Below are 15,469 nucleotides of genomic sequence, written 5' to 3'. Positions count from 1 at the left end.
TGTTCTGTTATATCATCTTGTTCTACACCACAGGTGTCAAAATCCAGTCCTGGAGGGCCGTAGTGTCTGCTGGTTTTTGGTGTGTTCTGGGTTCATTCAAGTAATTGAATGGTTAAAGTATCCACATGCCTTGTTCTCAAGGCCTTAATTGGCCTTAATTGGCAGCTGATTGAAAGGAAACCACAAAAACCCGCAGACACTGCGGCCCCCTGGGGATTCAGTTTGACACCCCTGTTCTACACTGATTAGGTTCTACAATATCAGGGGGCCTCTGTCAACCTCTGTTTGAGTTTAATACGTTCCCACATCTAGACCTGCAACTCAATCAGTTCATTGATATTTTTAATCAATATTTTATACTGAAGATTTTGCTATGCAGCCATTACAAAATATCACAAACATTCAATATGCAGGACTTTGGTAAGGACCACAACTGTCTAGAATCTCACCTTGTCACAGACCCCTGCTGTTGCCATGATAACCAGGGCCTTGCAGGAAATGACTTCAGAGCACTGGGGCTTCAGCGGTGCGCCGGCACTGGTGACTGACACTTCTGCACTCCTGTGCACTTAACATAACTGCCATGCCATGAGAGCCGAAGGCTGAAGGACTGTGATAAGCCCAGAATTCAATATTAAGCAATCGTTTCTCTCACTATTGATGATGATACAATATGAAACACTTTAACTGGAGAAAATGATATCTGCTCATAACAGAATGCCACTCCAAAATTAATTTGACCACCTTTTCCATTTACCCATGGTGTTATGATCAGTAGCATTAATCTTCAGTTAATTAACCAGGGAAAAAGAAAACCAGGGCTGGATTTGGTTTTGAGGTTCCAGATTTGATGATCCCTGCCTGACATACAACCTCTCACTAAATGAGGGTGTTCTTTTTTGTTTTTAGCCCAGCACTACAGCACATAATTCAACTAATGAACTAATCATGAATTAAATGAAGGCCCTGCTAATCAGGTGTCTTGGTGCTGGGCTAAAACACCAATTTGCACCCGCCCTGGCCCTTTGTGGATAAGATAAGCTCAGTGGACTACAGTAAGATGGCATTAAAATCCTTTCATCAAGTAATTACTTTCTCATCTTCAAAAATAAAGAACCATATATTTATCAGGTGATTCTGTTATGAGTCAGTATTGTTATGTAAAGACAATTATATTATTACATGACACAGGGAAAAAAGCAAGCATTGATGTTTGGCAAAAAGCAAAATTTATTACAGAAACTGCAGATATTTTTGCAGTTTTACCTTGTAGACAAGTTAAGGATCAAAATAATATTTAAAAACAGCACTGATAAAATAATAAATAATATGAGACAATAAAACCAGTCTGGCAGTTGTCAGCCAACCTCTTGTTTATTTGGTATTGTTGAAAATAATTCTGCTGTAGCTTTGCTGTGTTTTATTTTATTTTATTCTTTTGCATTTGAAGGGAAATGAAAAGTTCTTCATCACCCAAAAATCACAAAAACAAAGAAAATAAAATTAATTGGAAAATTCAAATTTACAGTAAGCTTTTAGGTTGAAAAAACTAAAAAGCTTACTGTACAGTGTTGTGTTGTCTAGATAAAATTTGTCATCCCAAGTAATAATTTCCCTTAATATACTAGTAATGATAACAGTACAATATGACATATTTTAGCTGCAGGCTTACAGCAGAATGCCACTCAAAATGAAGTTTATCTCCATTCATATATACCCAAGAGGTTACTAGAAGTGATAAAATTGCTGAGTCTGTAATGGTTTCTGAAAAGAGAAGCTAATGATCATGTTTGCATCATCTCTCCTCATTGTAAGCTCTCCCATTTCTTAAATGTACTTGCAAGACCTCACGTGTGCAGCTTTTCTTTAGCGCAAAAGAGAAAGCAACCCGTAACCAGTCCTACACGCACCTGTTTTACGCTGAAACTCACTGTTTATGTGAAAGATATCTCTGACGGGATAACAGGGGACGTCTGTCTGTAAGTTTGCGGGGTGTACGCCCCTTCCCTGAGTGTATCGTTTTACGCATTGGGGTACACGGTGACAGCCTCGTGCCCCTCTGGGGGTCGTGACCTGGCGCGGGCGTGGGCTTCGCAGTACAGCTGCCCCTCCACGAAGAAGTAGCCCTTCTGTTTCAGGTTCATGTCGCAGTCGGAGCAGACGAAACAGCCAGGGTGGCGGAACTTGTCGCGGGCCTTCACCACCGTCCCCCTGCAAGCACACAAAGAAAAGTGGAGACAGATTCGTCATCCGCTATGAGTCGCCTCAGCAGTTTTCGGAGAGACACAGAGACTTTAGACGTCCCCTTTCATGGAAGATGGATGACGAGCTGCGCCCTAGATGAAACGTTCAGCTGTCTCCCTGCTTCTCCTCCATCTTTAAATCACCCCGAGTGAAGCTCGGTTTCAAATGTGCCTCCTTGACCTCCTGACCCACATTACGCCAAGGCCGTATTTAGTATTCAGATGAGTGAACACGAGCATGAGTAATCCAGAGTAAATTCAGCACAGGAGACAGCCGTGGACATATGGGCTGGGACGGGATGTTTGTGTGTCTCAGAGTGTGGTGTGTGGTGGCAGAGTTCAATGAGCCCATCTATGTAAGAGGTCAGAAGTTCTTTCAGAGCAGACAGGTCAAGTATACCATGTAACATTCCACAATGACACAAAGCTCTTCCGCTTTTAAAGTGTCGTGAGCAGGGGCGAGCTGGCCTTTCTGTCCCCCCGCCGTGAGGGCCCTGGCGTGGCTCCTGACCCACCCAGGCCCGGGAGGGGCCGATTTATACCCCCGCAGAACCACAAGCCCCCCCCCTCATCCCTCAAGGCTGTGGATCTTCTCACACATCCTCAGACATATCCACCACATCAAAAGCGTCACAGGCAGGTATCCCCTTACTTCCCGATCAGACGGAAATCTCGCTTTTCATTCCACAGAGATCAGAAAGGAAGATCAAAAGGGAGACGCAGCAGTTCCTAATGGCCCCCCCCTTCCACCCCCCCTGCTGAAGACAGCTTCGTTTCAGGTTACGCAGTGTTGCTCTGCACATTTGGTAAATGCAGAGGAATATATGTAGGGTTTACAGTAAACAGGTGAAAAACAGGCCTACGGCTAAGAGCTGGGAAGGTGAGATCGGGAGGCTGTGCTTCATAGCCAGGGCCTCGGGTAAGACTGATAGGCCAGGTGTGCACAGCAAAAACCATTTCAGGATTTTGTGGCAACTTCTGCTCTTAATTATTTAATTACCTCAATCGTACTGCATCTTGGTAATCTGTATCAACAGCAGCTACAATCACAGACTGTAGGTGTGTCTTCAAGATTTCATTGTGATCCAGTACAGGAGTGTAAACTATAGAATGGTCGGAAAACAAAATGAGACTAACTGGTTGGAACAAAAACCAGCATGCAGAACGGCCCTCCAGGACCGGGCCCCTGTCATAGGCCCTCATAAGGCCCCAGCAGCAGTTGTAGGGCCCCCTGGCAGTACTCACACAATGCCTTTTCCACACTTGTCGCACAGGGGCAGTTTCTGCACACTGGTGGCAGCCCCAGGGCTCTTAGTCACAGGGGCTTTCACACTCCTGGTGACGGGTATCGGGCGAGTTCCTGCGGAAAAAGAAAAACGATAATGAGGACCATGGTGCTGTCATAAAGGTCATTGAGAGCGTGGAACTATTAGATTATTCCATTATACATTTTTGCTATGCAATGGATCAACCACTTGAAAACACCTTGTAGTTTTCTCAAAAAAAGAAGAAAAAATTGAAAATGCTAAAATGAATGTAGATGCAATACAAATACATATTTTTGATATGGGGCAAGAACATTCCATCTTGTTAATTTCAAAGTATATACTATCTGCATATTTCAGCCTATAATTCTAAATTCTCAAGATCTCACAATCTTAAACTACTAACATTTATAGGATAGATTAGATAGATTCTATAAACAAATTGCCCTCAAATGTTTACAGACATGACAAAACATTTTTTTGAGGTACATTCTGATAAACACAAAATGGCTGAAGAGTCTTTTGGAGCTCACCGTCACTCTCCACGTATTCCTGCAGGGCCTTGAAGGAGCCCGACTGCCGGGGTTCGTGGGGAGCCTCGGGGTTGTCCTGGAGCATGCGGTACACGTGAGACTCCTCGATGGAGCCCAGCGCGCCAGAGTCGCTCGCACTGTCGGGACAGACACCCGCCTCAGCTGCTGCTCTTTAACCGCTACCACACATACACCATCCTGAACTGCTGCTCTTTAACCACTACCACACATACACCATCCTGAGCTGCTGCTCTTTAACCGCTACCACACATACACCATCCTGAGCTGCTGCTCTTTAACCGCTACCACACATACACCATCCTGCCATCCTGAGCTGCTGCTCTTTAACCGCTACCACACATACACCATCCTGAGCTGCTGCTCTTTAACCTCTACCACACAGACACCATCCTGAGCTGCTGCTCTTTAACCGCTACCACACATACACCATCCTGCCATCCTGAGCTGCTGCTCTTTAACCGCTACCACACATACACCATCCTGCCATCCTGAGCTGCTGCTCTTTAACCGCTACCACACATACACCATCCTGAACTGCTGCTCTTTAACCGCTACCACACATACACCATCCTGAGTGGCTGCTCTTTAACCGCTACCACACATACACCCACCTCAGCTGCTGCTCTTTAACCGCTACCACACATACACCATCCTGAACTGCTGCTCTTTAACCGCTACCACACATCCACCATCCTGAACTGCTGCTCTTTAACCGCTACCACACATACACCCACCTCAGCTGCTGCTCTTTAACCGCTACCACACATACACCAGCCTGAACTGCTGCTCTTTAACCGCTACCACACATACACCATCCTGCCATCCTGAGCTGCTGCTCTTTAACCGCTACCACACATACACTCACCTCAGCTGCTGCTCTTTAACCGCTACCACACATACACCATCCTGCCATCCTGAGCTGCTGCTCTTTAACCGCTACCACACATACACCATCCTGAGCGGCTGCTCTTTAACCGCTACCACACATACACCCACCTCAGCTGCTGCTCTTTAACCGCTACCACACATACACCATCCTGAGCTGCTGTTCTTTAACCGCTACCACACATACACCATCCTGCCATCCTGAGCTGCTGCTCTTTAACCGCTACCACACATACACCCACCTCAGCTGCTGCTCTTTAACCGCTACCACACATACACCATCCTGAGCTGCTGTTCTTTAACCGCTACCACACAGACACCATCTGTACACATTGGATTTGAAATAAAACAATGAGTATGAAGTCAAAGTGCAGACAAGCAATTCAGAATTTGTAAAAAGGGGTGTAATGGGGTGTGATGGATCACCTGACATGTATATACCCTCAAATTAAAGGTGACAGTCTGCAGTTTAAGCTCATATTCATTGTTTCATTTCAAATCCAGTGTGCTGGAGTACAGAGCACAGAGTACAGACCACTGTCCAAATAGTTATGGACTGCATTGTATGACATATTCAACCGCTACGGAGATAATCATGTCTGCCACACGTGATGTGAGTTTGTGTGAGGAATCCTTCGACTTTGGTCCTCCGTTCTAAGTGCACTGAAGTGTACATTCACAAAGCAGCTGTGTCTTGCAGTTCAAAGCAATTCAAAAGGCAGCTGTGTTTAGTTTTACTTGCGCTAAGGGCTTAAGGCTATGTTTACACATTATACTAACTGAGGTAGGGAAAATGCCATGATTGTACATTATTCACGGTTGCATGGAAAATTATTACGAATGTAGTTTCTGCCAGAATTGGGCTCTGGAAGGTTATCAAATGAACACAAAGGAGATAACAATTATATTTTCCATTCTATTCTATGTATACTCTGAGAAGTACTTTCACACCAATACAATTTTGGATTACATTTGGAATTTTTCTCCAGTATCTACCCATTTTAAATGGCTAGAAAGAGAATTGTAAATAGTAATTTAAATTGTAAATAGGCTTTTAAATAGGATTACATGGCAGTGGCCATGTTAATCGCTGGGGTTACCTGTGTGGGAGCTCTTCATTTACAGAGGACATCTGAGCCTGTTGCTGTGCGTTCATTACATTTGCGTCCGAGTACAACCTTATGGGCGAGTTATACTGAGCACTGGGGACCCAGGCCTCCCCTGGGCAGGAGTTAGGGGCTGGCGGTAAGTCAGGGGGGGGAATGATGCCCGGAGCCTTGGGAGCTTTCACCACCGGGCCCTGAGGCTTAGTGCTGCTTGTTAGGCCACATCGTGTGATAGCAATGCCAACGAGCACCAGAGCAGAGGTTTGACCAGATGACACCAACACGTAGACAGGGAATGGAAAAGGTATGGCCCATGGAGAAATAGACAACGAGAAACAATGGAAAAGAAGTTAAAGATTAGAGATGAGGCTTTGTGGAGCAGCAGACATGTTGAAGCATAGAGGGTAAAGCTAGAGGGCCGTATTTATCCTGGCTGTGCAATTATTAAACATTACAGAATGCACAGCACTTAGTATCAACCTAAGTTTTTAAATGCATGTGTAGTGTATGGTGAAGTAGATGCACGTGCCTTGTTAGTTTGAGAAGTGTCAATGGAAAGCGATACTCAAGAGTGTCCAATGCTGGTCTTGAAGGGCCTCTGTCCAAAATATTTTCTAGCTCTTTGAATCCATAATAACTGAGAACTGGGAAATCTAACTAATTTGGTACAAATAAGGTCTTCAATGTTTTCAGATGGAGAAGGTATCTCCAGGACCATAGCCCAACGAGAACAGGGGAAGTAACCCCTGGTCCACTCCATAGTGAATGGAAAACATAAGCAAATACAATAAAATTCCTGGTGTAATTTGAAAAGAAATTATACTAGTCATGCATAAAATTAGTATCTGTACAATAAGGGTAAAACACAGACCCAACGGTGAGTACATGCATGGCGTCTCTGTATCTAGTAACCTGCATTGGCCTGCCAGAGTGAAGGGCTTTGGCCTGACATTAAACTTGTGTTCGAAGTAGCCGAGGTCCTGCAAGACACAAAAGAGGCGAGGGCAGGTGTTAGGAACGGAGACGGAAAGATTAGAGGACTGGGGATGCGGGGGGAGAGTAGTCGCAGCAGTCGATGAGGGGGGCGTTTGTTTTTTTTGCCTGCGTTCAGAAAATTAAAAGAGGGAAGGCGTTAAAAGAGTGAGAGAAGACAGGGATGGGCGACTGAAAGGGAAAGAGGAGGAGGAGGAGAAGGAGGGCAGGGGTGGCTGTGCGATGGTGGCCGTGCTTGCCACTCACCCCTCGGGCTTGTCGTGGATGAAGCCCCTCAGCTGGCCCTCCATGGCGTCCTGGATGTTGCCTGCAGAGTACAGGCCTATGGGGGTGTTGTAGGTCGCGCACACCACCTGTCTTTTGTCATCAATGTTGGCGGCCGCTACGAACGGCTGGGCTTTCCTGTTATGCCCTGTGCCGATGGGCTTTAACTCCTGCATCGTGGGGCCGGACAGAAACAAACATCTTTGTGTCTCAGCCTGTCAGAACCATCGATGTTCAGCTGGGTGCCAAGAATGTGGTTTCCATACACAGCAAAATGTGCAGAAGGATTATTTAGCCTATTAGTCAAGAGGTGAACTCAAAGGGCCTCCTTTGGGGAGGGGTAGTCGCATAAAACAAAATGAATAACAAATGTTTCTGAGTATGGAATCAGCTGAAAGGTAAATTTATGTCAAATGTGTTCTCACTTCACAAGTCTTGGTCGCTGAAGTCTCGGTAGCACACATCACATTGAGCTATTGAGTGCTATTGAGTCTGGCGAGTGCATTTTGCAGACATTCAAATTTTAAGAGCTTAAGAATGATATTAAAGACTATAAGGTGGCACAGTTAACCATTAAATCGGTAGAAAATACTGTTATACAGTGCATGTAACAGACATTTCATTCTGGAATTTTCTAAAGCTTCCATGCTCAAGCTGTCCAAAGTGAAAAGATAAAAACAGCAATTGAGTTCTCATCTCCTTTTATGGGTTATTTTATTTGGAACTTGGCCTTGAGCAGCAGTTTTAAACAAAAAGCTAAAAATAATTTCAGTTGTTTAAAAGTTCCCTTGGACTTACTTGTTGCTCGGCCTCCAGATTGATTTTGAAGGGGTTGCTGGGTCTACCTTCTTCCGTGACCTGAGGTGACCAAAGCTTGGTTTCCGGTCTGCAACGGAACAGCGGTATTCAAGACTGACAGATTACACTCATCCCGGGTGGAATAATATATAAAGTTCATACGGAAAGGCTACAGAGTGCTTCCCATGTCACCCGCGCTGTGACCTCTGCGGAATCGTAATTTACATCAACAGAACCAGCATCCATTGCAAGTATCTTGTGTCTTATTTCACGAGGGCCATGAATCAAAGACCAGGAATGTGTATCGAGGCCAAGTTACGCATATTCATACTGATCCGCAAAGGTCTAAGGAGTCGTAATCCTGACACCCAGGGGCCACCAAGGGTCACGACCTCTCACATTATCATCACCATCACCAATCTACAAACCCCTAATGTGTGATTCTCTTTCAATTTATTGAGCTATTCTCGGTGATCATACGGTATGATCTTGCTGAAGGTGCCATACGGGATGAAAGCTTTGGTGTCGCTCCCTACCTCTCGATCTTGAGGTTGAGCTGGAGGCTGGAGTCCTTGATCTTGTTCTGGGCCTCGCCGTGTGTCAGGCCCTCAGCAGCATCCCCCTCGATAGTGAGGATGATGTCGCCGGGACAAAGGTTCGCCAGTGATGCCTTGCTGCCCGGAGTGATCTATGGACAGTAACCGTCTCTTTAAACGAATCGCCCAAAGGCAAAATGCTTTTGTGTCTGTTACGCTGTGGGATGTAGATTGCTAAAGGCTACAGCATGTGATCATACAAAGATAGGACATGGTAAGATTATTCATTTTCGACAAGGTTTTGTTTTTAATTACTCAATTGGAATTTTATGGATTTAATGGACATGATGGGCAGCCTGTAGTGTGGTGGTTAAGGTACCTGACAGGGACCCAAAAGGTCCGTGGTTCAATCCCCGGTGTAGCCACGAAACAATTTATTATTGTCTCCTGCTTAGTCTAATCAACTGTATGGCACTTTGGATAAAGGCGTCAGCCAAACAACATGAAATGTAGTGACATTAAAACAGGCCACTTTATTTCTAGAAAGTAAGCAGGCTTTATAATTTGAGTGAACTGAGTTTATATTGATTAGTTAAGAGAGAAAGAGAGGAACACAGAAAGAGCAGCATAGAGGTGGGAGTGTTGTACATTTTCTATAAATAGCTGCGGAGTGTGAATACAGTATGTCTGTCAGAGTGCGGTGTCACGCTACAGGGACTCACATCTCTTATTGGAAGTGCTCTGATCTAATTGCTCAGGTATTTGATGTGCTTTGGAGCCTAGCGCCCCCCACCCCCCTCTCTATCGGGGCCTGACCTCATCCTTCACTCCTCTTCCTCTCACTGTCTCATTCCAGAGGTATTCATCCTCCTATCCCTCCAGCTCCTTATCTCATGGCATTACCTTGCACACAAGCCTGCCACACCACCTGCTCCTCCATAACACCTCCCTATCACCTCCCCATTAGGTCCCTCTCACTCAACACATGCTCATTTTCCTGACTTTTCACTGGGGAAGAAAAATGCAGATTTATTTGCGGTTAGGTCATCTAACATTTATTTATCGCTTCGGAATTTTTTTTTGCTCGACATTGAATCAGATTATGGGATCATACTATACTGAACAAGGTTTCAGAGGACGTAATTATATCTGCATATTAAAAAAAATCATACTGGTTGATCCTGAAGCTCTTTAAAATGGTGTGCATTCAAAAAGTATCATGACTACTACGACGACCAGTATTCCAACTACTACAACACTACTACTACTACAGATACATATACATACAGATACATATACCGCAACTACTTACACTACCAATACAACTATTACTACAGGCTTTCAAGCAGTACTCATGACAAGCAAGTCACCGTTCATGGCTGACTTTAGTTTTTTGTCCCATGCACAATTTTTATGTACAACAGACTGTTTGACATCATCTGGTGAGACTCACGTGAAGAAGTTTTTGGATAAAAGCATATGCTAAGAAGCATATCTATCTAAGGTAATTAAGAATGAACTCCCACCCCCCAGATTAAAACACAGTAAAGGTGGACTGGTTCCCATGCAGGGTCTCTCCCACACTGAGTGGGTGAACAGAGCAGCATTGTCCCAGAGGAGAGGGAGAAACAGGTTGGATTCTGAGAGGGGTGCGAGGGAGCCTGTGGGGGCCATGTTGACATGAAAGCACCGCCAAAGTGCTGACAATAGCCACATTATGAGCCTCTACAGCTTTAGAGCAACACCCAAACAAACCCGGTGTGAACACCGAGGAACATCACACATGCACCCTGTTTAGGCATCAGGGCCTCAAAGTGGATTGATATTGGTGTGAAATGGCATTGGTCTTGGGAACTGTGACACCCTCTAGATAAAATGATAAGCAAAGCAAAACCATCAATCATGCTAATCCTTGCAAGTAATCTTATGTTCTCAAAATACAACATTCTAATCAACTCCAGATTTAACTAACTAAATCGTAAAGTAATGGGCTGATGTGCCATGAAATTCGCTGTGCACATTCGTGTTCTCAATGGGAAAAAAGAGAGCCATACGTGAATAATTGCATATATAACTGCACGACCTGCTTGAAACAATCAGCTTGAACAAATAACAAAAAAAATGCTTATACTTTGCTTATACCACATTGCTCATATTTTTAATTGGATGAAGTGTGGTGACACCTAGCACTACTGGATTCTGTGGGATTGGATTGGGCATGGCAACAGGTTTGGTGTATCCAGGCTGTGATTGGTTTTTATCACAATGAAAGGGTATGGTGAGAAGGGCAGATGGGGTAGCTCTGAACAGATACCAGGTCAAAAGACAGGAAGGGTAATCTGAGAGGGTCCTGTCCCATGCCTATCCCCAGGGTTGGGGAAACTACTCTGAAAGTACAGTTGTATGGACGACCAATTACTTCACATGGAAAGTACAGTAGTTGAGCTACAGTAAAGCTATCTGAAAGAGAATTGTAGTTTGAAAAACTACAAAACTACAAATTTCTTAAAAAACATGTGTAGTTCAAACTACTCATGCTTGCCATGCATGACATGGGGAAAACCACTATACAGCTCAGTGAGGACGACCAGAAATGTGTAGCAGTTGGCAGATAAAAAAGTGAATAAGGATGGGGAATTTGGTCAAAAAGGATTCGGGTAAAAAATTAGTGCCACAAGTAGTTGGCAGTTCCTGTAGTTCACCTCAAAATGACAAAAAGTAATTAACTGCTACAACTGATACAGTATATACATTTGAATGTCGTTGAATTACCAGCACGCTGTAATTAAACTCAAAGACTTTTTCGAATTAGTAGAATTAACACCCAGCATAATGTGCCCATTGACCTTTGGTATCGATTCGGCGCTTGATTTCCCTTTAAGAACCCCAAACGCAAATGGGCAGAAGTCATTCAAAAGGGCATCACTGTCAATGCCAATATTGTGTTACAGCAGCGGCTGAATTTAAAGGTCTGGTACGGCTCCCCCAAGTATCGTTATTTCAGGTTGTTGTGAAGTCATGGGCCTATAAATAAGCTATGAAAGAAGTTTTCAGCAGCACATTAACCGAATGGGAGATGACGCCGAGGTGGTTTTGGATCAACAGACGGCTCGCCACTCAGAGCTGCCCTGAAATCTCCCCTCCAGATTCGAGGCCCCCTTGTACGGCTGAGGATCGCCCTCCTCCTCTGCAGCTAATAAAAGTCATTTTGAAGAAATCCTGTCTTGTTTATGGGAGCCTAGCCTTCATTCCTCCATGTTATTATGGGCAATTTAAACGTCAAATGTCAGGACTGGACTTTATTGTTTCATTTGGAAGTCCTGTTGAAGACGAGAGAATCAAATCCGTAGCTTCACCAACTTGGTAACACAAAAGCCAAAAGTGAGGAATGTGCAACAGTCTCATTGAATCAACTCATACAGCCTGTTTGCATGCCGCATTATGGCAAATCACTCCTGACCAGATTTCATTGGATGTGACATGCTCACCCACACAATCACAGTCTAAAGGGCGCGTTCTGGGGCTCTAATGATAATGACTGTGTTTCTGGGTTGGATTGGGTCCTTATCCAAGTTGTAGTCCCTCTGACCACCTATCTCCAGATAGTCTGTGTTTATGCCATCGGGGAGTTGTGGTTCCTTTTTTAGGCTGAAGGGCGTGTTACCCCAATCCCCCCCGCTATGCCAGGCCTCCCCCAGCTGCTCTGGGCTGGCTGGGGGGTGGGGGTGGTGGTGGGGTGGAGAGGTAGGGAGAGTACGGGGGGTGCACTGACATCTGCTTGCCCGACAGGTGTAGATATCCCGCAGAGCTTCATTTCAGACACCGGAGCCATGCCAAGCATCCAGAAATCTCGGCGCTTTTAGTAATGGCCGTTACAAACGTCTATATCTGTCTATCTGTCTGCGCAAGATTGGGCCCGTATTCAGAAACGAATGTCCCCCGCTGGAGATGAGAAGAGAAATGAGAGGAAGATGGGGTGAGGGTAACAGACTGAGCTGCCAATGACCATGTTTAACCACCTCTGGTGTTAAAGAGCAAACTCTTCACGTACTGTACATATGAATGAACGAGAGAGGAACAACACATACTGCATTTCCATTCCAATTCAGTCCATTCATGGAATTCAATAAAAAAATTCCCTTAATGCTTAATATCCTCATCTTTAACAAATGAATTTAATTTAAATTCATTGACTGAATTAAAATTAAATTGACCCAAACTCTGGCACCATTCTATTTCTGTGACCAACACCACATTACGTAAACGAAGTGCAATGTGTTCCCCATGTCTCTCTTGTTTAAAATAAATATGTCACTTGTTGTTTTCGCTAGTTTACGATGTAGATTATTTACTACTATTTAAAGCTAATCCTCAGCTTCGGAACACCCCACTGATGGCACATTGCTGCAAGGGTATCACCACACACTGAATAAGACAACCATGGGGGCTACCACAGGCCCACGAAAGGGTAGCCCTGTTAGCATAGCGTGGCCGTGACCATATTGATATGGATATGGAAGATACATGAGCAATATTTTATGTTCTTATAGGTCACAGTACATACATACATAATACATACAAATAATAAACAATACAGCCTAGACAATGATTCCATTAGGTGTCAAATAATATAAACTGAAAAATAATTAAATGTATTTCATATGTTTTAATGTATTTATTCCATCCTAGCATGCAATACTCTTCTGAGTGCAGTCATTATGCTGGTTACATGTGTAAATGCAAACATTGGAATGTTTAGTATAATGTTTAGTCTAATAAAATGATTGCCTCAATGTATGCCTTATGGAATATTTCCCCCCTCGTGTTCAAATGATATCCCAAAAGTAGAACAATAGTGCAGACTGCCATTCTAAACACCACACAATCACAGATAGGCCTCTTGGGTAGGAGAAAGTTAGTGTGAATGGATAAAAATGAATTAATACAATTGCCAACAAAAGCAATGGTTGGCAGCAGTTTGCATGGACACAAGAGAGTAGGAAATAAGCCAAACAAAACCATTTGTCAAGGCAGCACTTCCTTTACTTGCTAAAAACACTTGGGGAAACCTGGTTACTGTAAAATGTACAATGTCATACAGTTTTTTTATCTTTATCTGTTTAATGTATAGTACATTCTCAATCGCCTACTGTTTCATCTGAGAAATGTTACTGTGAATATTCACTGTGACATTGACAGCTTACCAGCGGAATCACCATAAGGCTTAAGACACTATAAAATACAGATGTATAAAAGCACAAACATTTCACACTCTAAAACCATTCTGCAAAGTGCTCTGCATCTACTGCACCAAGAACAGAGAACCGTAGTCACCCACCCTGGAGATGGAGAGAGGTTGGTTGAAGTCCTTTCCCCCAACGAGTCGAAATCCCCAAGGGCCCGGCCCCTGCAGGACTACGTTCTGCGGCATTCTGGGACGTTTTCCCACGGCGCTGTGGAGAAACTTCTTGGTAGTATTCCTCCCTTTCCCCAGACACAGTGAGACTCCCACAGCCGATCAGCAGCGTCTGCCCAGGCAAGGCCCTTTAAGCCAGCCTGCCGGCAGCCCCGCCCCCCTCCGAGTGAGGTCATCGGACAGACTGGGGACCTGAGGCAGCACAGCGTAGCGCTGTGCTCGGGACTCTCTAGACCCTTCTATCCACTTGGCCAGACACCTGTGATCATCACCCTCCCAGTGAGAAGCAGTCCCGCTGTCAGTCAGCAGATCAGTGCCACACCCACAGAATGAGTGACAGGAGGCAGTGTTGGAAGTGCTGTGTGCTGAAAACAGACATACTACAAGCACACCAGTGCAAACTGTCACAACACCAGCAGAGTAAGGTGAGGGGAGGGGGTTGTTTATAATTCCCTTGTGTAAAGAATGTAAACTAAGTGGTTTGAAATCTCAGCTGGGTGTGCTTTTTAAAGGTAATTAATCTTGTTTGCTGCAGAGACAGGTCTTGATTTCTTTATTTCTAACCACTTGTGAAGCGTGTGAAAGAATTGGCTCGCGTTCAGAAAGGAGGGGGGCAGGGAGGAAAGCGTCTGAAACTCCTGGCTAGTCTTCCCACAAAATAAAACAACAGCGCTTGTGCACAGCGTCTCATAGCACCTTAACACCTCTTAAGTCACATTGTTTTGGGCTGACATCGCCAAACGATCCTGGGGTATGTCACACCCGTGCCCGCGGTTCCCCGGAGCTTAGCCACAACAGAGCGTTAGCCCGCCGTCTCCGACAATGGCCGCACGCCATGTGAATACATTACCCGCATCACGTAGGGAAGCAAGCGTGAGTGGCACGGACGGCTTTAACGAGATGCGCGGCGGAGGAGAAAGATCCCTTTGTTCTCCTTCATCACTCCTCCGCCAGCCTGCTCCAGTCTCATTAGTGCTGGATCCCTCCTTCGCTCGGGCTCCGCTGCAGAATTTGACAAAACTCCGGTCCTTATTTGGTTTGAAGTTAAGGCTTGATCGGGCAACGGAGTTTATGCAGGCGCATTCCTGACCTATTGATTTGGAATGAGCCCAGGGAGTGTTTTTAGCAGCTGAAAGAAGCTTCACTTTGCCAACTGATGGAAGCTGTTAACTTTCCTAGTTTCCACCCACTACAGAAGTGGACCGTACATCAATCTGCAATAAAAAAAATCAAAGTTTTCAAGCATCAAGCAACATACACAACATCAACATAACCTTTGAAATAACATTCCTATTCATTTCATGAGTTTTGAAGATGAAAAGCGATTTGAAATTCTACCTTGCCTTTAACTCAGCCAGGCCTGAGGTTTATTTACTACGTTGCCATGGTTCCGTGAGGGACAAACAGAT

The 15,469-nt window shown here is 44.6% G+C and overlaps 1 protein-coding gene across 4 annotated transcripts; it reads right to left on the bottom strand.

Annotated features, from left to right (window-relative positions):
* Positions 1-1,206: 1,206 nt before the first annotated feature.
* pdlim3b (PDZ and LIM domain 3b) lies at positions 1,207-14,174 on the bottom strand. 4 transcript variants are annotated; one of them, XM_061251983.1, is made up of 8 exons: positions 13,983-14,174; positions 8,645-8,796; positions 8,109-8,196; positions 6,966-7,033; positions 6,048-6,263; positions 4,042-4,178; positions 3,489-3,603; positions 1,207-2,211 (listed from the first exon to the last, which is right to left on the bottom strand). In XM_061251983.1, exons 1-8 carry the CDS (start codon positions 14,073-14,075, stop codon positions 2,022-2,024), a joined length of 1,059 nt encoding a protein of 352 aa, XP_061107967.1. In that variant the 5' UTR covers positions 14,076-14,174; the 3' UTR covers positions 1,207-2,021. The 4 variants fall into 4 exon arrangements, with proteins under 4 accessions (XP_061107967.1, XP_061107968.1, XP_061107966.1 ...); XM_061251984.1 differs by having other exon boundaries at positions 6,048-6,260; XM_061251982.1 differs by lacking the exon at positions 6,966-7,033 and adding an exon at positions 7,293-7,480 and having other exon boundaries at positions 6,048-6,260; positions 13,983-14,173.
* Positions 14,175-15,469: the final 1,295 nt, after the last annotated feature.

This window comes from Conger conger, chromosome 8, assembly GCF_963514075.1.
Source record: "Conger conger chromosome 8, fConCon1.1, whole genome shotgun sequence".
Classification (NCBI taxonomy): Eukaryota; Metazoa; Chordata; class Actinopteri; order Anguilliformes; family Congridae; genus Conger; species Conger conger.
This window is presented reverse-complemented; position numbering and strand designations above follow the sequence as displayed.

Excerpts from the sequence above, each read along its gene's own strand:
- pdlim3b (XM_061251982.1), bottom strand. The coding sequence starts at position 14,075 with ATGCCGCAGAACGTAGTCCTGCAGGGGCCGGGCCCTTGGGGATTTCGA. Across the intron at positions 8,797-13,982 it reads AACCTCTCTCCATCTCCAGG|ATCACTCCGGGCAGCAAGGC; the intron begins GTGGGTGACTAC and ends TACTGTCCATAG. Across the intron at positions 3,604-4,041 it reads GGAATACGTGGAGAGTGACG|GAACTCGCCCGATACCCGTC; the intron begins GTGAGCTCCAAA and ends CTTTTTCCGCAG.